Source organism: Rattus norvegicus, chromosome 4 (genome assembly GCF_036323735.1).
Source record: "Rattus norvegicus strain BN/NHsdMcwi chromosome 4, GRCr8, whole genome shotgun sequence".
In the NCBI taxonomy this organism is placed as follows: Eukaryota; Metazoa; Chordata; class Mammalia; order Rodentia; family Muridae; genus Rattus; species Rattus norvegicus.
The window spans coordinates 153,303,421-153,330,555 of record NC_086022.1 but is presented as its reverse complement, the minus strand read 5'-3'; the positions used below and the strand labels follow the sequence as shown (position 1 = coordinate 153,330,555).

General features: G+C 43.6%; 1 protein-coding gene and 1 non-coding gene across 2 annotated transcripts; both read left to right on the top strand.

The window, feature by feature from the left end:
- Window positions 1-1,517: 1,517 nt before the first annotated feature.
- Window positions 1,518-19,536, top strand: Zfp9 (zinc finger protein 9). The gene is made up of 6 exons (NM_001127635.2): window positions 1,518-1,561; window positions 3,330-3,432; window positions 14,245-14,371; window positions 14,645-14,740; window positions 15,431-15,494; window positions 16,012-19,536. The coding sequence occupies exons 2-6, from the start codon at window positions 3,418-3,420 to the stop codon at window positions 17,075-17,077; spliced, it is 1,368 nt and encodes a 455-aa protein (NP_001121107.1). The 5' UTR covers window positions 1,518-1,561; window positions 3,330-3,417; the 3' UTR covers window positions 17,078-19,536.
- On the top strand, window positions 19,248-19,389 carry LOC120102774 (U4 spliceosomal RNA). The gene has a single exon (XR_005504349.1). It is a non-coding gene; the product is annotated as a U4 spliceosomal RNA (small nuclear RNA).
- Window positions 19,537-27,135: the final 7,599 nt, after the last annotated feature.

The window sequence follows — 27,135 nt, the reverse complement described above, 5'->3', positions numbered from 1 at the left end:
CTTAGACAGAATGCTAACACTACCTATCTAATGTTTCCACCAATGTGTTTAAGTGTCCTGGTTTATGACTTCTTTTGCTCTATTACTATAAAGGCTTTGTGAAGGGACTAGAGAACGGGCAGAGGCGAAGAGCACTGGATCCTCTTCCAGGGGACCAGGTTTTAGTTCCCAGCACCACATTATGGCTCACGACTGATCATAACTCCAGTTCCAGGAGATCAGATGCCTCCTTCTGGCTTCACCATACAGGGCTCACACGTGGTACACAGGCAGACCTGCAGGCAAAACACCCATATACATAAACTAAGCTCCGTGAAGCAGCTTCCTCGTTGGAAAGCTTAGGTTGGGTGACCTAAATCCATGTTCCAGGACCACGATCACTATATTCGGTTCCAAAATAACCTTTCTTTGTTATCCTCTTATGGGCAAGAGCTGTGTTTCTGTGTCAGCAACACCTCTACCCTGAATCTTACTGGCTTCTTGCTCGCAACGTCTCTTAAGTTGGCCTTTTGAGGACCAGTGGGTGAGCCTGACTTCTTAAGGTTGCCCCAGCTCAGCCGTTGATCTTAAAAGCTTCGGCACCACATACTATAGGTGTACATTTTATTACTCGTAACTCTCTTAGGAAGAATTTAATATTTCCATGTTTCTAAGGCTCGTACAATGTGACTGAAGTTCTGGCCAGGGACAAGTTGTTTTACGTATTCAGGATACTGTTCTTAGTGAGATGGTAAGAGTGACATTCTGCATCAGTAGGATAGGATAAAACTTTAAAATTTTGGGGGGAAAACTAACATGTGTGGCACTTTACTCGGTGTCTGCTCTTTTGGTTTGTATATACTACACTTTTTTTTCACGTTTCGTGTTATTGTTTACATAGTTTTGAAAGGTAGCAGTCCTAAGACAAAATTGTAAGCTCTTTGGATGTAAAATTACACTTCGTTTCAAGTATTTAGGCTATCCCTCGGTGCACAGTGCACGTCCTCAGACAGCGATCTGTCTTCCTCCCCAGGGTGCCTATTGCTAGCTCAGTCATCCCTGTAAAGACCAGGCCTGCGGGGCACTCATCAGTGAGGTACTCAGCGCCAAACTTCATAATGTGATCACAAATGGAGTCGTCGCAGAGGCTTCTGGAAAGCGTAGTCCAGAAAGGAGGGCCGTTAGGCGCATGGGCAGAGCCCATCTGTCAGCTGTGGAACTTTTGTCCTTCTTCAAGGGGGGGGGGCATCGACCCCCGCCGCATCCCCTGACCTGGGAGGGTCTCGGATTGCAGTGGGCGAGCTTGCTAGCGCGGGATCCTGTTGGGCAGCGGCCGGCCAGGCGCGCTGGGCGGGTCGTGGAGGGGAGGGGAGGGGAGGGGAGGGGAGAGGAGAGGAGAAAAGAGGAGGGGAGAGGAGAAAAGAGGAGGGGAGATCAGCGGGAGGGAGGCCGGTCTGAGCCACCGCCCGGGTGACGTGGCACCCACTCGCCTTGTCAGCCCGCCACGTCGGCGTCCGCCCGCAGCCCATCCCCGGCATCTGCAGCAGAGGCCACGGGCCTCCCTAAAACCGCTGTCACCGAGGTGAGAGCTGCTCTGGACGCACGGAGCAGGGCAGTCATGCAGAGTTCTGTAGAATTAGCAGGGCGGGGTGCTTCTTTTCTACCAGAGCCAGGCCCTTTCATCTGGGCCCCTCAAGGCTGTTCACAGAGGCTATTTGGTTTACCCAGTACCTGCGGGTGGCCTTAATCCTCTATTGTTTAACTCTGTGGTTGTTGTCTCTTCCTTGAAGTCTTGTCTGCTTTCTGCAAAGCGGCGGCTGAGGACATAGCCTTGAAGCATACTTGATCATACCCGAAGTCTTCTCTTTCTAAAAATTCTCCGAGCCTCCTCTGGATCCCTTAGTGTGAAAGATTAATTAAGGTTCTCCCCATATCCCTCGTCCAGCCTTTGTTAGACTGTTGAACAATTATTTGGAAGTACAGGATTGCTTTTTAAAAATACCTTTTAATATTAAATTTTACTGAGAAACTGAGAATTATATACACCCTCTAAGGAAATAGACCTGAGACAAACTTGGGCGGGAGGGTCTGGCCTTGGAGCTCCAGACTAGATAGCAGCTGTTGAGCCCCTTGCCTCAGCCTCCAGAGTGCAGGATTTACAGGCGTGTGCCACCCTGTCTAGCAGAGGCAGATCTTAAAGATGAGAACGGTTGTCCGTTTATGTTCTCTGTTAAGAAGGAGATTTCCTAAGGCTGATGATTGAATCATTTGTGTCTGGCCTTATACATTAGGCCTTTGGTAAGCACCCAGCTAGCTGGAATTGAGCATCTGCATCTGGGTTTTGTGGGTTTTTTTTTTTTTAAACTGTATACATGATATGCCTGTTTAGGGAATATGGTACTAAACTGTTGTCTGATTAATTAATGACTGTTTTTGAAATAAGGTCTCTCTATGTAGTACAAGCTGGTCTAGCTCTCGACCTATATATAGCTTAAGCCAGCCTCAATCTTACTATCCTCCTGCCTCAGCCTTTACAGTGCTGGGACTAAAAGTGTGCCTCACTCCATGTGGCTTCGAATTGCTATTTTTGAGGGTAGATTTGGCAGCCATGCAAAAGTTCATTAAGATGTAATTAAATTTCAGCCCACCCCCATTTCAGTCTGCTTTGAGAGGCTAGTCAATTACAAGGATCTGAACCTGTTGTGTGTCTGTCAAGACTTGATTGGAGGCTGCATGGAGGGCTATTCACTGTGATCTAATTCCTTTCATTTTAATAATAATAGCATTGTAAGTCCCAAATTCAAGTAGCAAACATTGCAACAGAACCAAAGGCAAAACGGATCATATGTAAGAGAAAATATATCATATGTAAGAGAAAATGGGTCATATGTAAGGTTCTTTGAAGAAGTGTTTCATTTTCTTTTGGCTTTAAGAAATTGTAATTTAGGGAGAAGAAATGCCTGGTGTTTGAAAGCTTTGAAACGACTTTCTAAACTTTGGGGAATTGTGATAGTAACAGAAAACAAGGTTACCTCCAGCACAGATACCTAAGGCCCCCTGTTTGCATATGTCACACCCACTTTGAAACCAATCTGTTATTTGGCTTTATTTGGTGTGTATTATTTGGTGCTGAGTTCTTTTATGTTAGTCGGTAAGCAGACACATGCTTTACAGACAGAGAGTAGAAATGTTTAGATTTAGTAAAAGAAAAAATGTCCCAGGCTCGTCAAGATTGCACGGGAACTCTCTATAAAGAGGCCAGTAGTGCTTCCTCATGATCCTTCTGATTGGGTCGAAAGGACAGCTTCTCAGTATATAGTACTGAAATGTTGTGTGGAAATTTCTCACAGGGGACCTGGAGCTGTGGCATATGATTTCCTAGGACTTCACTCTCCCGACTTTAAAGGGTGGAACCCGGCTCTAAAAGCACAGCAGAAAATGACCAAGTTCAAGGTGAGTACCTTAATTTGTTTAACTCTGTACACACATGTGTTCAATGAAGGTTTTTGAAAGAGAATCTAGGGATTTGGAGAGTAGACTCAGTAGTTGAGAGCAGTTGTTGCTCTTGCAGAGGACTCAGGTTTGATTTCCCAGCACCCACATGGTGTCTCAAAGCCAACTTTGTGATGGTTTGTATATGCTCGGCCCAGGGAGTTGCACCGTTAGAAGGTGTGGCCCTATTGGAGTAGTTGTGTCACTGTGGGTGTGGGCTCTAAGACCCTCATCCTAGCTGCCTAGAAGTCAGTCTCCCATGAGCAGCCTTCAGATGAAGATGTAGAACTCTTGGCTCTGCCTGCACCATGCCCGCCTGGATTCTGCCATGTTCCCGCCTTGATGACAATGGACTGAACCTCTGAACCTGTAAGCCCAGCCCCAATTCAATGTTGTCCCTGATAAGACTTGTCTTGGTCATGGTGTCTGTTCATAGCAGTAAAACCCTAACTGAGACAATCTGTTACTCCAGTCCCAGGAGAGTCGATGTCCTCTTCTGACCCCCACAGGTACCAGACATTTACACGGAACACATGCATACATGTAGGCAAAACATTCATACACATGAAATAATAAAATAAAGCAATCTTTAAACAGAAAGAGGATGTCTGTATTAAACCTGGAAGGAATGACTGGCTTAAGCCGTCCAAGTACTGTCTGAAGAACCCCGGGGGCCCTCCAGACCCTTTCAAGGCATTCTGCACCAACAAAGATCACGCTATATATCGAGCAAATTGCATCTGTACTGATGGCGGAAGCAATGATATAGACCGATGGCTGTCCTGCATGACTTAAAACAATGGAGTGATGGTGGGGAGCAGTGAGGAAAGATGGCACAGCTGGGCAGCAGAGCTTGTGAGTTGCGTTTACATGTGAAATGTACTGTTGTACGTTTCGGGTATTCATGGTATAGTGTTTGCATATTAGCTGTATTGCGGAAGAACTAAAGTCCTTTCCTATTTCCTTGCTGACATTTCATCTTGGATACACTCTTCATAAAATATTTGCATCACAGTAAATAAGTCAGCCTTCTGCTCTGAACTAAGAACAATTCTTGAAGGCCGTGGTTCTCAGCCTTCCTGATGCCGCAACCCTTTCATACAGTTCCTCTTGTTGTGGTGACTCCCGCCATAAAGGTATTTTCACTGCTACTTTATTACTGTAATTTTGATGCTGTCATGAGCCGCAATGTAAATATCTGTGTTTTCTGATGGCGTTAGGCAACCCCTGCGAGAGGGTCATTTGATGGCCCCAAGGGGGTCGCGACCCACAGGTTGAGAACCACTGCTTTAAAGCCATACAGTGACTTTGATTCATATTAAATTTTCAAAATAGCATGAGAGTGTAGAGCTTGCAAAAAGTATGACAGTGACATTATTGTCACTGGGTTTTTGCACTTCCCTCAGACTGTTCTCAATGGAACAGTGAAAACTACTTTCGGGGTGATTGAAAGGTAATGAGAATCCACTCATAATAATAACAGGACTGCAGACCGACAGGAGCCGGATGTAGATCGCTCCTGAGAGACACAGCCAGAATACAGCAAATACAGAGGCGAATGCCAGCAGCAAACCACTGAACTGAGAATAGGTCCCCTATTGAAGGAATCAGAGAAAGAACTGGAAGAGCTTGAAGGGGCTCGAGACCCCAAAAGTACAACAATGCCAAGCAACCAGAGCTTCCAGGGACTAAGCCACTACCTAAAGACTATACATGGACTGACCCTGGACTCTGACCCCATAGGTAGCAATGAATATCCTAGTAAGAGCACCAGTGGAAGGGGAAGCCCTGGGTCCTGCTAAGACTGAACCCCCAGTGAACTAGTCTATGGGGGGAGGGCGGCAATGGTGGGAGGGTTGGGAGGGGAACACCCATAAGGAAGGGGAGGGGGGAGGGGGATGTTTGCCCGGAAACCGGGAAAGGGAATAACACTCGAAATGTATATAAGAAATACTCAAGTTAATAAAAAAAAAAAAAAAGAAAGATAAAAAAAAAAAATAATAACAGGACTGCTGGAGAGGTGGCTCAGCAGTTAGGAGCACCAACTGCTCTTCCAAAGGTTCTCAGTTCAATTCCCAGCAACCACATGGTGGCTCACAACCATCCTTAATGGGATCCCATGTCCTCTTCTGGTGTGTCTTAAGACAGCTACAGCATATTCATCATATATATAAAATAAATAAAAAATAGTAACAGTACTAATGGCTGGCCTTTCCCGATCACTTATCATACTTTAATCCACATCCATCCTGAATGCCATAGTAAACATTATTAACTTAGTTAACCCCTGACACGTAAGCACACATCTTTTGAGCATTTTGTGTGAGAGAACGGGATGCTCCTGTTCTAAGCTATTCCTGAACTGCGATGGTTGGTACCCACGGGCAAGCACTTGGGAGATTTTTATGCAAAGATCAGTTTTTCGTTGGATATCTCTTATATTTGAAAGAATTGGCAGAAAAACTGAGGCTATTCAGAATTTACAAAGTCTCACTGTGTCGCTCCAGATGGCCTGGAACTCAGAGATTCTCCTGCCTCTGTCTCCAAAGTGCTGGGAGTAAAGGCGTTTGCCACCACATGCCCAGAAACAAACTTTTTAAAAAAAATTTAGGAAGTCTGTCACTTCCAGGAAGAAAACTGCTAGCAATCCCCCCCACACACACCCTTTATTACTAATGTTAAAACTTGATTAATGTTAAAATTAGAACTTGGGAAATCTTACGACCTCCATGATGAATGTGACAACTTCTTATGTAAAGAATTTTCTGACTAGGTCACAGGTGCTGCTAACAAATATGATTTTAAAACAACTACGGAATTCACCAATATTTGACTTGCATTTCTGGTTTATGTTCAGAGGGGTAGTCAAGCAATTTGAAAGCAAAGAAGTGGAAAACAGGTCATGTGTTAGGGAACGCTATTCTCGAAGGTAATAATTGAGGAGACTCCAGTCAAGAATGCCATTGCAAAACCGTAGCACTCAAGTCAGAAGGAAGAAGAGATATTTCATTCTGGAGCAAAATATGGGTGATCGTGGCTTAGGAACACAGACTCAAGATATCTCAAATGCCATGTGCCAATTTGGTAACGGTCTTTGTAGTGACAGAAGAGAGTCACATGTCATGGTACATTAAAAAGACTCCAGTGAAAGCATCAGTGGGCAGAGCACAGTGTGGCGGAGAAATCTCTCATAAACCTCAGACACTGAGGACACTGATGGTCTCCACACTGGCGAAAGCTGGAGTCTGTCTGTACATTCTAGAGGAGTTAACAAGGAGGGATGTCAGGTCAGACACAAAGGTGGGAAATGAATGGCTATTAAGAAGGCTGAAGATAGACAAAGGTCATTCGCTTTGGACTCCTAACGTCCTAGGACTCTAATATTATGGTTGTGCTCAGCCGGTCAACTCTAACACAGGTGCAGCCTTTCCTGGGCTCTTTACTTCACGGTTCTCCCTGTGGGTGGAGCATTACCGTCTGCATGGGGAGAGGGCAGATATTGTTTGATTCTCTTGACGGTAGAAAGACTCATTTCTAGGACCTGATACAGGTCCCCTCAGTAGGCGGGGATGCAGGTCCCCTCAGTAGGCAGGGATTCGGGTCCCCTCAGTAGGCAGGGATTCGGGTCCCCTCAGTAGGCACGGATGCAGCCTTCAGGAGAGAGAAATAGTGGGTAAAGACATCAAGAAAGCGATTAATCTTTCGAGGAAATTCTGCCCAACTGTGTCCATATCCTTTAATAGTCCAGTTAGCAGTGCATGGCATCCAGTTCTCCACATCCTCATGCTCACTCTCGTTTTCTTGTTTTTTTGAGTGAACAGTTACAGGAGTGCATACAGGGTGGTTTTTATTTCGTGGTGTGTAAAAGGTTTTTTTTGTTTTGTTTTGTTTTGTATTTTTAGGACAGTCTCACTATGTAGTATAGACCAGGATCTGCCTGCCTCTTTGTAGAGACTTGGTTGATTCTAATACTCAGGCAAGGGATATACATTAAGCACGGATAATTCCATATCGTCAGGACGTATGGAAATGACGTAACCTAGCAACTGGAACAAGTTAAAAGGATATAGGGGTTGGGGGAGATGGGCAAACCTGAAACAGTTCCTCATCGAAAAAGCTGGAACAGTTTGAACACCAAAAATACTGTAATTCTTGCTTCTAATTCAAAGCATAAGATAAGTACCCGAGGCCACTTCAATATAAATGATTGAATAAGCAAACGAGAAGAGCTGATTCTCCTTCATAGAACAACCCAAACAATATGTATAGATACTGTCTGCTCTAGGACAGTGGCTTCTTGAGAAGACTAAACTAGACTTCGTTTTGTTTTCAAGTAATAGCGTATGATAAAGAAAATAGCGCCACAGATGAAAGCCCTGGCAAGCAGTGCCCAGTGAGTACACATCACCAGGTGTCTCCTGTAATGCTGTGGTGAAAGGGCTCCTCTCTAAACCCAGGAAGCTGTGCAGGGTATCCCTAGGTTGTCATGGAGATCCCAGGCTGTTGGAGATGCTGGGACTGTAGGATGACTCCTGAGAAAAACTATAAGCAGAGGGAGGAGCCAACTCAAGAGAGGCTTTATGTGTGCTGCGGGTATCCTAGATCCTAGACATGGAGCTTGAGGACCTGGTATTTTCCCTGCTAGGTTTCTGGTCTGCGTCCATCTGTTTCCCTGTTTACACTCCACACCCTCCTCCTTATATCTGGGAATACGAACGTTTACCCCATACCATTGTAGGTTGGAAGTATGTACTTTTTCTTTTGAGACAAGGTTTATTTGTGTGTCCCTGACTGTCCTGGAACTCTGGAGACCAGGCTGGCCTCCAGTGATCCACCTGCCTCTGCCTCCAAGCGCTGGGAGGTATGTGCCACCACTGCCTGCTCTTTGCTTGTTTTTGATGTTATGAGGACTTGCAGTAAAGATTAGGTTGAGTCGCAGAGGAGACTTTGAACTTTTGAATATAGTCAGGACTGTTAAAGACTGTGGGGACTGCTAAATTTGGACTGGATGCATTTTGCATTCTAAGATTAGAATTACATTAAATATACTGATTGATCTAAGATTGACACAGTAGTCTTCCAAGCTTGAGTCTTTGAGTTCTTTCTTCATTATTACATGGTTTTCTTTATACAGGCCATGAACATGCTTGGTTGAACTAATACTTAAGTATTTAATAGCCATATATATATATATATATATATGTACGTACGTACGTACGTACGTACACACACACACACACACACACACACACACACACACATATATATATATGGAGAGAGAGAGAGAGAGAGAGAGAGAGAGAGAGAGAGAGAGATTTCAGTAACACTGACTTTAGTTAACTCTATTATCAGTCATGGAAAGTGTTTTAAAGATTCTTTGAAATAGTCCACACGAATGAATACTATCTACAAAGAGAAATGGTTTTATTTCTCCTTTTATAGTCCTTCTAGTTTGTTATTTATAGCACTGGCTATGATTTCTCTCTAGGATGTTTGAATAGGAGTGTTGAGAGTAGACATCTTTGTCTTCTCCCTTTACCTTAAGGGGAAAGAAGCTAGTCATTCACTGAATGTTACAGAGGGTGCACATCTTAGATAAGAGAAACGTCTTAGATCACATTAGGGAAGTCCTCTGTGTCAACCTGCTGTCACATATACCCTGTCAGCTGGTAAGGAGAAGTGGGCTTTTTGGGTCTCATGGTTTCGAGGTTCTAGTCTATGGTCGGCTGCCTCAGTTGCATTTGTCTGTGACAAATCATCTCATCATGGTAGGAGTCATGGTGGAAAAGAACTCCTCATACTACGACTAAAAGGGAACCAGTGTTTTACGGTGCTCTTGAGTACCACACACTCGGTGACATGGATATTTCTAACTAGACCCTCTAAGGATTCTGTTAGCTCCAGACAAGACTTGAACCCATGGGCTTTTGGCAGGCACTTATAAACCAAACCATTGTGTCGCCTTGCCCTGGTTTGGACAGTTTTTTCATTATGAGAAGATCTTTTGAGAGGGTGGTGTCACTTTTCTCCGTTGAGTTTGTAGTAACAGGTTATGAGTCACGCTGACACTGGAATGCTGAGCCAGTGTCCTCCGCTCGAGCGGTGTCAATTTTACAGATTCTGTATTCAGCCTGCTCAAATCTGATGTTGATCTTCTCTGGTGAATTCTATGCTGCTCGTTTCTACATTTTAAGAAAGTATACACAGTATCTGGTTCCATTTTGTCATTTTCATACAAAAAGTGTTAGGGTGATTTCCCCCCACTCCCTGTTCTCCCCCTTCCCCATGACCTCTCCACCCTTCCCCCCTCTACCAAGCACCATAACTTCCTTGCTGCGTTCAGGTCGTGTGTGTTCTAGTCTCTTCCTTCCCTAATCTCTTCTAGCTTCATGGCCCGGCACCCACACACATCTCACATACCACGACAAATGAACATGGGGAGCTAACGTCTTAGCTTGCTTTCCACTGCTGAGGAAAAAACAAACTCGAGGAGGAAAGGGCGTATTCAGCTTACACTTCCATGCCTCAGTCCAGCACTGAGGGAAGCCAGCACAGGAGCTCACACAGACACCCGAAGGCAGGAACTGAAGCAGAGGCCATGAAAGAGCTCAGCTTACTGGCCCACTCTTCCTGTTTGCCCAGTTTGCTTTCTTATGCACCCCAGGACCACCTTCCCAGGGATTTTTAGGAATATATAACTTGCTTTGCTAACAAAAGAACACAATTTTAAACCTACGCTTGAGCAATATTCTCATACTGCATCATAATAGAATCCACTCTTATTGTTATTTGGTCATGAATAAAATAAATTACTAGAACCCAGGGAGACCGTTTGGTTGGTAAAGCACTTGCCAAGCAAGTACGAGGACTTGAGTTTGATCCTCAGCACCGTTTCATAGGTTGGGTTGGGTATATTTGTAACTTTTCCATCGCCATGATAAATCACCATGACTAGAGGAAACTATGGAAGGAGGAGTTTGGCTTATGGTTCCAGACGAGTAGAAGTCTGTCACGGTGGGAGGCATGTCACCAAGTGACATGCGTAGAGGCAGGCGCAGGAAGCTGAGAGTTTGCGTCCTCAAGCACAAATATGAAGCAGAGAGTGAACTGGAAGTAGATGATGCTTTATAACCTCAAAGGCTGCCCCAGGGACATGCTCCCTTCAGAGACGCTATGCCAGCTAACCCTCCCCAAACAGTGCCACCAACTGGGAGCCAAGTTGAGTGAACTTCAGTCCCACGTGAGAGACCCTGTCTCAAAAGCAAAACAAAAAAAGCCAAAACCAAAGCAAACAAGTCCCCCAACCCCCAAAACCGAACAAGAACGAGATGGACCCATGTGTACGTGAACCTGCAGGGACATACAAGCACAGACCTGCACATAATCTCTCTCAAAAGAGGTTGCCAACCGTCATGTAATGCTAACGTAAGGATGAGGCAGAAACGTGAGTACTTACGTGCTCAAATGATGTGAATAGTCTCCAAACAAAAACCAAGGGACATTGTAACATAATTCTTTAATATAGAGTAATTATGATAAGAAAGAACCTTAGAAATTAGAAGCTTATGGTTAAAAACAAACCAGAAAAGTAAATAAATGCACAATCTCAATTAACTCAGGAAAAAAAATAACAGAACAGAAAATGATCTAGGATAAAAGAATGACTGGAATATAACAGGCCCAGGGGAACAGAGACGTGAAAGAAAGTATACTGCATGATATGTCAGAGGAAAGAAGTGACAAGAAGCAAGTCACCCGCAAGCAAATTCACAGCCAGAGTGTCAGAAAAGCAGAGGAGTAGTGGAGTCCCCAGGTCACAAAACCACGCAGCCCAAGAGACTACAACTTCAGAACTCCATAAAGACCTCGATCTGTGGGTTCTAAACACCCCCTCTGAAGGGTAACTGCCATTCTTACTTAAAAGGGGAAAGTCCTGTAGTTTCCAAAGGCAAAGTCCAACTCATCTGGTAATAAGAGAAAAATAAAAGACATATAACTCCTTTGTTGTTTTGGTTTTCAATTTCAAGTGCAACTTTACCCGAATTTAAGAGAAAACACAGCGCAGCTTGGTTAGGTAAGGTCCCTGCAGCCATGAGGAGGAGATGAGGAAGGCCAGGCCTTGAGTAAGGTATAGAATAGACGTAGCAGATGCAGAAAGGAAGGGTGGAAGCAGGCCAGTAAGTAGAGGCTGGAGCCGCAGTAGGCAGAAAATCATTCCCAACGGCAGCAAACAGACATGTAGAACAAAATAGTAAGAAGTGCTTGCAAGATATCAAGAAAACTAAAAAGGAATAGTGTATTGCAGCCAGACACAGGGATGTGCACAGGAGACGGACACAGGAGGAGTCTGTGTTTCTTACCAGTCGGGTCTGTATCGATGTAACCCTGTGTGTGTACCTTTCCTCTTTCCCACCCCCAAAGAAGAATGCATGTGTACCCTAATAGTTTCTTCAATAAAATACTACATTTCTGATCTTGTGGGGTGTAGATACAGCTAGCTAAACCATTTCTTTCAACAAAATGAGAGAAACTGGAGTTGGGTATGGTGACAAGCATCTGTCGTCCCATTCTCCAAAAGTCTGAAAAGGGAGGATGGCAAGCCTGGGCTATTTAGTAAGATCCTGTCTCAACAAATTAAAAAAAAAAGTCATTAAAACTATAGGGAGAGGATGTGCCTGCTTTGGCAGAGACTTGATGTACCAAGGGTGGGAAGCAGATATCCAGGGCAGGCCCTACTCTCTCAAAGAAGGGGATGGGGCAGGGTGTTTGTGAGGAGGAACTGGAAGGAGGCAGAGTTTGGGATGTAAATAAATTAAAAAGCAACAACAACAACAACAAGTATACCTCCTACCAAACCATGCAAACCCTATAGGACCCGTTCTTATTTTCCTCCCAGAGGTTATTAATGTCCAACTAATTTAAAGCGTGAGACTGGGCAGGTGGCTCAGTCAGCGAGGTGTGGCTATGCACACCTGAGTTTGGATCCCCAACGCCGTGGTAAAAAGCTGGATATAGCTGGATGTAATTCAGTGCTAGAAAGGCAGAAACCCAGGGATCTCTGGGTCTTCCTGGCCAGTCATCCTAGCCCAATCTCTGAGCCTCAGGCTTAGTTAGTTAGACACCTTGTCTCAAGAAGGAAGATAGAGTGGTTGGTTATTGGTTTTTAGTGCTGGGATTCAACACCATGACAAAGGCAACGTATAAGTAAAAGGGTCTGTCTGAGCTTGTAGTTCAGGGTGGGTAAGAGTTCATCGTGGTGGAGAATCATGGCAGCAAGGGAGATTTTGAATCCCAAGCGGGAAGCAGCCAGCAAACTGTGAATGGTTACTAGCTTTGAAAAGCCTCTCCCCGGTAACGTATCTCCTCCAGCAAGGCTACATAGCCTAATCCTCTCAAAGTAGCACCACCAACGGGACCAGGTATTCAAATGCCAGAGCCTGTGGAGGACATTCTCATTCTGTTACCACGTGGAGAATAATAGAAGAAGAGACACAATTTCAGCTCTAGCTTACACAGTTGCACATATGTGGGCATGGGTATGTATACCTCTACACACACACACACACACACACACACATATCACATGCACACACTTGTCCTCATGTACCTCTACATACACACACACACATACCACGTGTACACACTTGTCCTCTTGTACCTCTTCACACAAGCACATACACATGGCATACATCACATGCACACACATGTGCACACATACCTCTACACACCTATACATTCGTACATCACACATACACATGACACATGATCTGTATTATCCTTTGTTTCCCTTGAGTCTGCAATGGCGTGTGCACTGCTCATAGCTCAGAGGTGTGCCCTGTGCCCTGTCTGTCCGAGTTTTCTCTCTAGATAACGGATCTGCTCCTATAACTGTGCCACACACCTCTGTCTCATAAGCGCCTCCCGTTGTCTGCATTGGCATCTACAGTGGGGGTCGCATCATCAAAATGTAAAGGCAGTCAACGTGGTGTAAAACTGAGGAATAACTACTCACGATTTTTTTCTTATATACATAAACTTAAATGTGCAAAGTGGTTTACACTCTCTGATTCACCAAGTCGGACTGTGCTAGAATTGTTCTTTGGTCTATCCTTGGCTCCCTTTCTGTGGTGAGTGGACATTTGTTCATGTCTCCCTCCGAAAATTTCATGTACCATATGTAGAGGTGTATGACATGAGGTCTGTTACATGTGAAAAAAATACGTTTTATTGAACCAAAGGAAAAGCATCAGAAATTATTTGCATTCTGTTACCTGACTTTTATAAAGGAATGACTCAATTCTGCACACCATTTTCATTGTGTGTCATTTACATGTCCCTGAAGGTGCTGTCTGTCACAGGTCCACGTTGCTGTCAATCATGAACTTTATTTCCAGTTGATGTTAGGTAGTTTGACCATCTAATCCAATATAATAAAATCTACTGCACAATGCAATAGCTTACCACTGTCAGAATACCATGTGTCTTGACCATACTTCTACTACACATACTGACATTAGGATTTATAGCTTTGCCTCCTTCCCAAAAGCTAATTTAGCTAAAGCTACATGAGTGATTGCTTTAATGTCATTGTCCAGAGTGAATATAATGAGGGGACTCGGAGCTGGTTTACTGGGTTAGCTTTTCTTTTTCTCTTTTGTCTAGGGTTGAGCCAGGGCCTTGCAAACGCTAAGCAAGCGATCTGCTGGTGCTCTACCTCCCGACTTTTGTGCTTCCTGAAGTCACTGCAAACTGAGTTCCAATTTGTCGTTGCAGGGACCCGTGACACTAAGGGATGTGACTGTGGAATTCACCAAGGCAGAATGGAAGCTATTGACCCCTGCCCAGAAGTCCCTTTACAAGAATGTAATGCTGGAGACCTACAGTCACCTGGTCTCTGTGGGTGAGAAGACTTTTCCTATCTGTAACTCCCAGTAGTTTCCCTCTCTTCCCCCATTCGCTGGAACATGTCGGGTCTCTATAAAGTCCAGTGATGCTTTGTTTCACGATTCAGAGCTCATCTGTTTGGGAACACCAGAAGACGCATGTGTGTGGTCCTAACTGCTTCATGTAAAGAATACATTTGTGAAGCATAAGTGGGATCTTCTCTGCTGTCCTGAAATTATACCTCTCTTCCGAGGGATTTATGCCATTCCCTTATCTCTGTCATTAACAGGCTATCGTGTGGTCAAGCCAAGTATGATCTCCAAGTTGAAGAAAGGAAAAGAGCCATGGCCACTAGGAGCAGAATTTTTACGTAGGAGCTGTGGTGGTGAGTCAGAAAAAAATCGTATTGCGCCACGTGACCCTTTGAAATATCGGTCAGGAAAGCCTTTTGAAATAGTTAAGGGATCTTCCTAAATCCTCTATAGTTCTAGAAATGGTTGAAGATACTGTTGGCATATATTTAAATCTAAAAGCACACCAATTTTCACCTCTCCATGTAAATCTGTCTTTTATTAGACATTTTTACTTTTTTAATAATGTATTTTTATTTCACATGCCTTGGCGTTTGGTCTGAGTGTATGTCTGTATGAGATCCCTGGAACTGGAGTTACAGACAGTTTTGAGCTGCCATGTAGGTACTGTCTCTGTGTATGTGTGGTGTGGTGTGGTGTGTGTGTGTGTGTGTGTGTGTGTGTGTGTGTCAGAAGGGTGGAGAATGAATACTTCAGCTCATCTAGATTTCTCTACTTTTATGCAATTAAAGACCAGAACCCAGGGAGCAGTGCTTCTCACTTTTAGATTACTTTCCTACATCCATTAATATAATCAAGACATGTCCACAGGTCAGCAGATCTAGCTGATCCCTCTTTGAGACTCTCTTTATAATAATGAAAACTGTCACAATGGTATAGAGGACAATTTCATTTGAGAGTGATTTCGTCTTGACACCCTTTCTTGAAGCCTAAGAATCAACCTTTAGCCATGATGGTGTGTTAAAATCTTGATTCTTTTGTAGATAAGCGGCGGACGGTTCATGACCCCAAAGCCAGACATCAGGAGCAACAGGCTGGGACTGCAAGGCAAGTTTAAGAACGAATGTGTAGAATAGAAGCTTTGTGAGGAAGGATAGTCTTGTTTGAAATGCTGGAGGTGGGAGAATAATTATTAATTAAATTATTATTTTATTATTATTAAATTATTATTATTAATTATTAATTAAATGTGATAGCACTAGCACAGGAGTAAACCCCAAAGAATGTGACCCGAAACAGGAATGCCTGCCTGAGGGGCTTGATGTAGGGTCAAGAGAGCCAAACTTCATAGCTACTTTTCATCCTTCTGAACTCTGCTCTAGGGGAGGCCACGTTATAGAAAGCACAGTCTGGCCATTAAGAAGCCCTGAGACTAGAATGTAGGAGAAGCGTCTTTCCATATAGTGCTTGGTCACAGTGTAGATCATCAGTGTCACAGGGGAGAAGCCCTATGAACCCGACAAACAGGATTATGGAAATTATCATCAAAAGTATTCCGAGAAAGCACGGCATCAGAAGAGCTTTGAAAGTCCTATTAATAATGCTTTGGGAACTTTCTCTCTAGGAAAGGAGAACTCGCAAAGCGTCAGAAAACTCCCACCCGGCATGAAAGCTATGACTGTAGCAAATGTGGAAAGTCCTTCTGCCAGAAGTCTTCCCTCCTGGCGCACCAGGAAACACATACCAAGAAGTCCTATAAATGTGACAAATGTGGACAAGCTTTCTATAAAAACGAAGACCTTTCAATCCATCAGAAAGTTCATACCAGAGATAAAACCTACCCGTGTAAAGAATGCAACAAAATCTTCTACCACCTGTCGTCTCTCACTAGACATCTGAGAATCCATGCTGGGGAGAAACCCTACGAATGTAGCCAGTGTGAGAAATCCTTCTACCAGAAGCCACACCTCACAGAACACCAGAAAACACACACAGGGGAGAAACCTTTTGAGTGTAAGGAATGTGGGAAGTTCTTCTATGTGAAGGCATACCTCCTGGTACATCAAAAGACACACACAGGGGAGAAACCTTTTGAGTGTAAGGAATGTGGGAAGTTCTTTTCTCAAAAATCACACCTCACCGTCCATCAGAGAACACACACAGGGGAGAAGCCCTATAAATGTAAGGAGTGTGGGAAACTCTTCTCTAGGAATTCACACCTCATAACCCATCAGAGAACCCACACAGGGGAGAAACCCTATAAATGTAAGGAGTGTGGAAACCGCTTCTACCAGAAGTCAGCCCTCACTGTGCACCAGCGAACTCACACCGGGGAGAAGCCTTTTGAATGTAGCAAGTGTGGGAAACACTTTTACTATAAATCAGATCTCACCAAACACGAGAGAAAGCATACAGGGGAGAAGCCGTATGAATGTGCAGAGTGTGGCAAATCTTTCTCTGTGAACTCAGTCCTTAGATTACACGAAAGGACTCACACGGGAGAGAAGCCATATGCGTGTGAGATCTGTGGGAAGTCCTTCTCTCAGAAGTCACATTTTGTCGTCCATCAGAGGAAGCACACAGGGGAGAAGCCCTACAAGTGCCAGGAGTGTGGGAAAAGCTTTATCAAAAAGTCACAACTCACGGAACATCAGAAGACACACTCCAAGAAGGGAAAGACAAACAAATAGTGTGAGTTCAGAACCCCTGCAGGAATTCACCCTTTGGCTGTAATCCACACAGAAGGAGAACCTTCTAAGTATGGAGGGGGAAAAATGGCAGCCATGTTTTGTTTTGTTTTGTTTTGTTTTTTATTCCTCACAGAATTATCAGCAAATGTGCAGAAAGAAATTCTTCAATGACATTAGGTAGATCTTTACCATAGGGTCAACTTTCAGAAATAACAGGTGGCAGAAACTGTGCAAACTACAAAATGTGAAAGAAACTTTGTTTTTTAGAAGTCACACTGATGCCATATAGAAATAGCATGGGGCAGAAATCCAGTAAGTAAGTGAATTTCCAGAAGTTTCTGTCATAGCATCTAGCACTCTACATGCAAAGTCCACAGTGAGGAATTCCAATGAGTATCAGGCACTCGAAGTCTCCCCACATGGCTGGTTACACTCATCTTAAAAGGACGGAGGGGAATACGTGCATAGATTGCAATGGATATGAGAACCTTATCGAGAACATGCCCATCATGGAATGTTAGTTCCATTAATACTTTAATTGGACCTACATAAGTATCTTAAATATTTGAAACACCTTCCACAAAAATTAAAATCAATTTATCCTGAAGGCAGTGGTTACACTCCAAGTCCTGCTGCCAGTTTCAAGGTTCTATTTTCTTCCTTAAAGAAACATACAGTACAAACAGAAGCCAACTAATATTGCATATATCAAAGGTATTTAAAGAGCAAAAAACGTGCCAAAGAGATGGCTTAGCAATTAAGAGCACTGACGACTCTACCAGAGGTCCTGAGTTCAATTCCCAGTAACCACATGGTGGCTCACAGCCATCTGTAATGGGATCTGGTGTGTCTGAAGAGAATGACAGTGTCCTCACATACATAAAATAAATAAATAATCTTTTTAAAAGGAGCAAAAGCAACCAGGAAACATCATTAAACAAAGAAGTCTTTTGATATGTAGGATGTAGAGGTGTGTGTGTGTGTGTGTGTGTGTGTGTGTGTTTATCTCTTTAAAAAACATTTCTAAATGTGTGACTTTCTCCTTGAACCCATAGTGATTGTTTCTGAGCTCAGTAGCTGTGGAAGGACACATGTCACATTGTAGCAACAGTGATTCCCACAGGTGACATTGTTACCGTAACTTATATTTGTGTAGACTTTATATTTGTGCGCCTTTTTGTCAATCTCTGGGCACTTACAAATGGGTTCAGACATTGTTATTAATTGGGCCCTTCAAAAGAAACTTTGTAACTTTTTCTGCTATATTGTGATGAGTTGAACTTGGACATGCATTTGAGCAGTCCGAGCTGTTTCTAAGGCAGCAGTATTTACTTCTCTTACTGTAGATATGTAGCAGTGGCATCTGTGTTTGTATTGTGTATGAAAAATACCTCATTGCTTTTCCTTCCTATTCTGGGTAGCAGAGGCAGCAAGGCCAGTAGCTGAAAGTGAGATTCTAGGCTCCTACTACCTTCCTTGACCCGGACCCCAGCATGAACATGGCCTGTAACTTTACTGTGCCTCACCTTCCTCCTCTGTAAGGGTAATGACAGCAACATCCTAGAATTGCCTTGAGGTTGAAATATGTTGATATTTTGAAGCACTCAGAAAAGTGTCTGTAAAACATAGTAACTCAACGTTAGATAGCATTCTCATTAATTTGTATTTCCCAAATCACACAGTGAAAAGGTTGGCAAGCCGGAATTTATCTCTCACCTTATTCCTGTTAGTGCCTTGATTTGATTTGGCTGTGTATCTCCCCATGGTAGCTCAGGAGCAGATCCTGAGTAGACAAGGCCAGGGGTTGGTGAACCACAGCCCGTTGGCCAGATTCACAGCCCATTTTTGTAGCCTATAAGCTGAGATTAGTTTTATATTCCTCAATGATTGCAAAAATTAAATATTTTGTGACACATGAAGGTTGTACAAAACGAAAGTTCCGTGTCTGTAACTAAAGCACTTTGAGAACACTAATACAAACCCGTTTGATTACATTCTGCCGGTGATACCTTCGCACGGTGCTAGTGAGGCAGACCACATGGCTAGGAGAGCCTGAGACATTGCTGACTCAGCACTTTACCGCATAGGTCTCTGTTACTCAGGGCTGCACACGCTGCAGCTGGTCCTGAGCCCACTCTTCAAAATGTTCTGATTACAAATGTGATGCCACAGCTTTGCGCAGTGGCAGTATCGTAGCCAATGAGGTTTATCCGAGGCGCGATTATTGCTAATTGAAAACAAATGTGATGCCACAGTCTATGGGTGGGTGATGTCTGTGCAGTATATTTATTTTGTGGATTGTATTTATATGTGAAAATGCCTAGGCTTCGAAGTATTTTTCTCCTAAAAAAAATGTGGCTTTTTTTTTTTACTTACTGAATTGTTATGTTAAAACATATTTCTTGATGGAATGTAACAAATATATGAAATAAACATTGTCTCAACGAAATGGAATTAAATTTTCAATTAATCTTTCCCCATGACATTTATTTATTTTCTTCCAAGTCAGAGACTAATTCTTCTTACATAATTTACCATTTTCTTACTATCTCATAATAGCATGCCATCTGTATTATTATTAGTGTGTGTGCATATAATTGTGGGGGGGGCAGGGACACGGGTGTGTCTCAGCTCGCACGTGGGGAAGACTTCTAGATGTCTGTTCTATCCTTCCACTGTGAGTTTTGGGGATCAGGCTTGTATTTTCATCTGCTGAGCCCTCTCAGCACCCCTCCTCCATCGATTTAATGTTCAACCAATGTCATGTAACAACAAAACGTAATGCCTAATTCCAGTTACACTGACTGGTAACCTGTAACAGTGTTCCGGTATTTCACACGGATGAGACCGGACTTACAGTGTTTTAAATTGGCTTTATATCAGGATGAATGCAGTGCCCATTGGGCAGAAGCCATTCTTCGAATTGGAAAACTTGAATTCTTCCCAGGCAACTGGTGAGAACGTGATACTCTTTTTCTCCAGATTCAAACCTGACACTGTTGCATAGCCATTGTATTGTCTCAAGCCATTAATCAGTAACCACAAAACCTGATCAAAATCAACCAGGAGATTTGACAGTGACTGATCAGGTATCTCTTTGCCAGAGCCACACCGGCCTGTGTCAGCTCTGTGTTTCTGAAAGCCTGACCTTGCTTTCATTCTGACCATTCTTCAGAAGTTAACTGACTGGCTAACACCTTGGTCTAGTGTTAACATTTTTTACACTAAAACTCAACCATTCTCTCAACACTGCTTTTTTTTGAACAATCCTTATTCCCACCCACTTTGTATCATCTTTGCTTTGTCAGCAATTTACACCCCTCCACTGGTTAGTGTGATGGTCAAAGGCTCACTGTTGAATTGGCTTAGGATAAAGCTTACCATCATGCTAAACACTGGGCTAGTCTGAGACCAGACCATGAAGAAACATGAGCTGTCCACAGTGAGCCCGCTGGTCCTTTGTCAGTGAGCACAGATTTCTTAACCCATCCAACTCAACCCACCACTGGCTAGACAAAGCCAGCTGAATGACAGACTCTGGCCAGTGCCAGGTCCCCTGCCAGGTAATGTGCAAAGAAATAATATATTAATTTAAATTTTGTGTGCGTGGTACTGAAACACAAAAGAAATAGTAAGTCAAGTTTTTGTTGTTGGAGACGTCTCTTGCTTTGCAGGGATAGTTTGGAGTGTCCATGGCTATCAGGAGTGGGCTAGGATTTATGCCAATGGTTGATTCTGATTTACAAGAAGAGCTTACTTACCCAAGAGTAACCACAGGGATGAAAATCGATATTGTTCAAATTAGATCATCACCCTTGCTTATGTCTAGAACTAGAACTTGAATTTGTGTAGCAAAAATAAACCCAAAAAGGGAAACCTGTCCAGACTTTTAAAAGTAAATATCAGAGAGGGAGAGTCACTTTTCTTTGGGGGGGGGTGTAGGTGGCCACTGGAAGATTCTCCAAGTCCCATTAGATGTTCTCACACCCATCTGCACATGGGCAGCACTAATTAGAACTAATGGGTTATTTTCTGAAATATTTAAAAGTTGGGAGGGAGATTATTGGAAGGAGGCAGGGAGAAATAGAGGAAGAAAGTAGGGGCATATATGATAAAGTTATGTTGTATATGTGTATCAAAATTTTTGAAACAATAGAAGTAAAACCTTGGAGGGTAGATTTTATCTAAAAGATTCAATAGTTGGCTAGGTCTTGCTGAAGGAGACATGTCACCGGGGGTTGGCGTTGGGGTTTCAAAAGACTGGTGCCATTCCTAGTGTGTCTTTCTGCCCCCTACTTGTGGATCCCCTGTTCCTGACACCATGTCTTTGCTCTGCCATTATGGACGCTAACACATTTCCTTTTATAAAGAAAAAGTAAGCTTTGGTCACGGTGTTTTGTTACAGCAATAGAAAGCTAAAACAGCTTTCAGACGAGGGGCTGGAGAGGTGGCTTAGTGTTTAAGATCACTTGTTGCTCTGCTTTGGAACCAATCCAAAGTCTCTCCTTTACTGACCACTCAGAGCCTAGTGACCACACATAGTTTGCATATATAATCCTATCAAGCCCAGCTCCGCCTCCCAATCAACTTACCAGCATTACATACCCTACACCCACCCTTCCAAAGTCCACATTTTTTTTTTTGGTTCTTTTTTTTCGGAGCTGGGGACCGAACCCAGGGCCTTGCGCTTCCTAGGTAAGCGCTCTACCACTGAGCTAAATCCCCAGCCCCCAAAGTCCACATTTAACGAGAAGTGCACACCCTACCTTAATTACCTTAATATATCTCTCTGGTCCAAAGTAAATCCTTAGGTTCCAGATCTTACTCTCGTCACAGGTGTAAGAATTAGGGGAGTGTCTTATGAATTCTATTTTTACTGCCCAGAGAGTATCCATAGGACTCACAACTAACTACACCAACCTACAGACTTTTGATAATACAGGGAGCATAAAGTTGTCAGGAAATAGTTATGGTCTAGAACTGTTGAACTCTAGGGTTTTTTTTTATTTCTTATTTATTTAATTTTTAATTTTTATTTATTTATTTATTTTTACATTTTTTTGGACTACAGATTAACTGACTACTGCTCAAATGGTATAACTACCATTTGATTCTAAAGGAAAAGCATACTGCCTTTTGTCTTGGTTAGGGCTTTATGGATGTGAAGAGACACCATGACCACTCTTATAAAGGAAAACATTTAATTGGGGCTGGCTTACAGGTTCAGAGGTTCAGTCCATTATCATTATGATGGGAAGCATGGCAGTGTGCAGGCAGGCATGGTGCTAGAGAAGGGGCTGAGAATTGTACATCTTGATCCAAAGGCAGCCAGGAGACTGTTTCACATTGGGTGGAGCTTGAGCATAGGAGATTTCAAAGTTCTGCCCCTACAGTGACACACTTTCTTCAACAAGGCCACACCTACTCCAATAAGGTCACACTTCCTAAGAGTGCCACTCCCCATGGGACAAGTATTCAAACAGATGAGTCTATCGGGGCTCAGACCTATCCAAACCAGCACACCTTATATCAACAAATCTTCACTAGTCCAACAAAATCCCTAAAACATCAAACATACCAGTGATTTTTGAGAAGGAGGATTTAGGTCATGGGGTTGGAAGCTGGTCATCCTGCCCAGGTTAGTTTCTTCTCAGGGACTATTCATACATATCTTTCTGTTTCTTCCACTCAGTTCATGCATTTTTAACCTACATGTCAAGTTTATTTCTAGTATCCCACAGCTCTATCTCCAGATGATGCTTTGCAAGTCTTTTAACCACCAAAAGCTCCAATCCCCTTAAAACTTCTTGAACCAGGTGTTAGTCAGGGTTCTCTGGAGTCACAGAACTCTTCTCTTTATATTGAGGGAATTTGTTGTGAGGACTTACAGTCTGTAGTCCAACTACTCTAACAGTGGTCAGCTGTGAAAGGGAAGTCCAAGAATCTTTAGTTGCTCAGTCCCACAAGGCTAGTTGTTTCAGCTGGTCTTCTGTAGAAGGAGGCTCCAACAGACATGCTGGCAAGTAGATGCAAGAGGTGAAGAAGAGAGCAAATCCTCCTTCTTCCAATGTCCATATGCAGGTCTACAGCAGAAGGTGTGACCCAGAATAAAGGTGTGTACCACCATGCCTGGATCTGGGACTTGCTTTGTCTCAGACTGACCTTGAACTCAGAGATCTTCTTGTCTCGATCTCCTGGGATTAAAGGTGTCTACCACCTTGCCTGGGCCTAAGCTTTTCATAGCCACTGTGCCTCAAGACCTCCATGCCAAGATCCAGGTCTTTCAGCCTCAAAATCTGTATCACAGGTGAGCCCTCCAATTCTGGATTGTAGTCCATTCCAGATATAGTCAGGTTGACAACCAGGAATAGCTGTTGGTAGCCACCCGTACCAGCTGTTGTCTATTAGTACAGAGCACAGCTATTGTCCACCCCCGAAGGACGCAGTGCGCATGCGCAAGGGTGTGTTCGCGCCAAGTCTTTGCCCACCCCGGGCGTGCCAATGAGATCATGGCTATGCGGCCAATCAGGAAGGAACGTTGCTTTGGGGGATATAAAGCTAACGCTCTCTGGGGCCGCAGCGTCTCTCCTCTTCAAGATGCAATAAACGCTTTGCTGCAGAAGGATCCTGGTGTCCGTGTGCGTTCTTGCTGGCGAGACGATAGCGCGGGACAAATAGCCACTACACCAGGCAATGTAGATCTTCTATAAATCCCACCTGTAAGTACGTTTCTACCTTCATGGTACTCCATGAAGCACTTGCCCTAGCAAACAAACAAACATACATACAAACAACAAACATAAAAGATCTGATCAGCAACCATACTAACAGAAGCGACCAGAGAACAGACTCTGATAAATTCTCTGAGTAGGGTTGCTGCTGCGAGGGGCCAATGTGAGTAGGAGTATACAACCAAGAGACTAGACAGAGAATGGGTCCTCATCTTGGAATCTCCACAATGGTTCAGAGTGTCTTTCAGAAGAAAACCTCTCTGGCTAAACCACAAAAGTGAAATTGTTGGGAGTGATGGGAGAGATACCCTTGAAACCCTCCATTATTGATGTTATTGTTATGGTTAGAATTAAGTATGTCTGGGTTCATGGAAAATCCCCAGCCAGCTGCAGAAGACTAATACAAATCTGGTGGTCAGGATGAATAATGATATGATAAAGATGTGACCTTGCTGAGAAATACATCTGACGTCAAGATGCCCAATGTGATGACCTGTAACCTTTCTGAGAAACCAACATCCTGCTGACTAATAGATATGACAAACCTGTGACCTTTCTGACATCCTGTCAACATCAGCCGATTCCCTGACCACATGAGTACTGTGTCCTTGGCCTGTGTAAATATTCCCCACTCCCCCCTCCCTCTGTTACCCCTGTTATGGTATAAACTCAGCCTTGGGGAAAATAAAATTGACGCCTTGATCAGACTCTTGGCATCCTTCTTCGTGTCTCTTGTCCCCCATTCTCTTCCAGGTGCCCTCAGCCCCCCTCGTTGACATGAAATTATACAAATATTTGTGGTTAGTCAAAGTTAACTTAATCTCAGCATGGCAATTTAAACCAACACCAGGTACTTAGTTATGTCAAACGGGAAGGCTTTCTTGCTTCCCGTGCATCTACACTGTTCTGACCACCAAGAGCATGAATGAGGTTTGATTGACACATCACGGTCAAGTGAATCCGGAAGAGCCTTGGGAGAGCTATCAGCCAGCCCACATCCAGAAACATTTTAGTGTTGCCAAGTACTTTATGATTTCCCAATATTTTATGTAACCACACAGAGGTTTCTAACTTGGGTAGGTAAACACATTTCTTACTGCTATCTGCTTGGAAGCCTAAACAGACTTATGCTCTAGAGCACTGAGTACAGTTGGAGCGCTAAGACATCAAAGTCTCTAGTGATAGGTACTGGAGTCCTTGAGGAATGGCTGGTTCTAGGGCTATGTAGTGAAAATCCATCTTGTAATATCAGAAAGTCAGGAAATGCTTTTCAAAAGTAGTAGGGAGGGCTGGAGAGATGGCTCAGTGGTTAAGAGCACTGAGTGCTCTTCCAGAGGTCTTGAGTTTAGTTCTCAGCAACCACATGGTGGCTCACAGCCATCTCTAATGGGATCTGATGCTCTCTTCTGGTGTGTCTGAAGACGGTGACAGTGGACTCATCATATACATAAAATAAATAAATAAATCTTTTTAAAAAAGTAGTAGGGATATAGTAAAAGATCTAATGGCTCACAATATCCAATGTTTGAATACTGAGGGTCAGAATAACGTATTATTGTTAGATCATATCATGAAATAAAGTGTAGGAGGACAGGATCTGAACTAAAACATCAAAAGGATCTGAAATAATTTTGGTATATAAAAGAAGCCAAATTCAGAAGCCACATTAAAACCTACTTGCATTTGTTTGGAATTCTGGGAAAGGTAAAACTTTAGTATAGAGAACAAATCAGCCTAAAGGGAGGAAGGGTAGGGAGGAAAGTGGACAGAATGACAGTCATCAAGAACAAACTAAACACACAAATCCATACTGATGTAGGCAATATTGGATAAACCAACAAGAGCAATGAAATGCTTCAACTCAAGCATCCCAAAGCAAGGGAAGACAGGATGGAGAAACCATTCTGAACTGGGAGAGACTAAGAAGGCTTGATGCCTTCAGGGACTTCTGGTATTTTGGGTTTGTTCCTGGAGCAAAAATAGAAAATCACTCATGGTATGCACTCATGATAAGTGGATATTAGCCTGAAAGCTCAAATTACCCAAGATACGATCCACAGACCACATGAAGCTCAAGAAGAAGGAAGACCAAAGTGTGGATGCTTCAGTCCTTCTTAAAAGGGGGGAACAAAAATATTCATAGGAGGAAATATGGAGACAAAGTTTGGAGCAGAGACTGAAGGAAAGGCCATTTAGAGCCTGCTCCACCTGGGGATCCAGCCCATATACATACAACCACCAAACCCAACAATATTGCTGATGCCAAGAAGTGCATGCTGACAGGAGCCTGATATAGCTGTCTCCTGAGAGGCTCTGCCAGAGCCTGACAAATACAGAGGCAGATGCTCGAAGCCAACCATTGGACTGAGAACGGAGTCCCCAATGGAGGAGTTAAAGGACTGAAGGAGCTGAAGGGGCTTGCAACCCCATAAGAACAACAATACCAATCAACCAGAGCTCCCAGGGACTAAACCACCATCCAAAGAGTACACATGGACAGACCCATGGCTCCAGCTGCATATGTAGCAGAGAATGTCCTTGTTGGGCGCCTATGGGAGGAGAAGCCTTTGGTCCTGTGAAGGCTGGACCACCCAGTGGGCAGGGTGGTGGGAAGGGGTGGGTGGTCAGGTGGGGGAGCACACTCATAGAAGAAGGGGGAGAAGGGCTGGGATGGAGTGTTTATGGGCAGGGAAACCCGGAAGGGGATAACATTTTGAAATGTAAATAAGGGCCTTGAACTGGCTGTGTAGTAGTAGATGGACTTAACTCTCCATCTTCCTGGGGATTGTAAGCCTGACCACGCAGAAACAGCTGTCCTTTTAATACTGTCCAGTGCTAGGTTTGTGACTTCTCTCTCTTTTATCCAGAGAACACTCGTGATGACGAACTTTCAGTTTAGATTACTTTCCAGGATTTTATATAAATTTGTTTCACATTCTTCATAAACTAATTTGTTTAGTTGAAATATTACATAATTGCCCCCTTACCTGTCCTCCCTTCTCTACCTTTTCCCTATAGCCAACTCCACTTCCTCCACAGCTTTTCTCCTTTAACCACTGTTTTTCACTTGTATGTATCAACAAACATGTAAATACTCCAGGGTTGCCTGCAGCTATATGCTTTGCAGGCTGACCACTGGTATTGGAGAACAACTCATGGGGGTCTGGGGAAGACTAATTCATTCTCTCTCTCTCTCTCTCTCTCTCTCTCTCTCTCTCCTCTCCTCTTCTTCTTTTTCTTCTTCTTCTTCTTCTTCTTCTTCTTCTTCTTCTTCTTCTTCTTCTTCTTCTTCTTCTTCCCTCTCTCTCTCTCTCTCTCTCTCTCTCT

Excerpts from the sequence above, each read along its gene's own strand:
- Zfp9 (NM_001127635.2), top strand. Across the intron at positions 14,372-14,644 it reads CAGTCACCTGGTCTCTGTGG|GCTATCGTGTGGTCAAGCCA; the intron begins GTGAGAAGACTT and ends TGTCATTAACAG. Across the intron at positions 15,495-16,011 it reads CAACAGGCTGGGACTGCAAG|GAAAGGAGAACTCGCAAAGC; the intron begins GCAAGTTTAAGA and ends CTTTCTCTCTAG.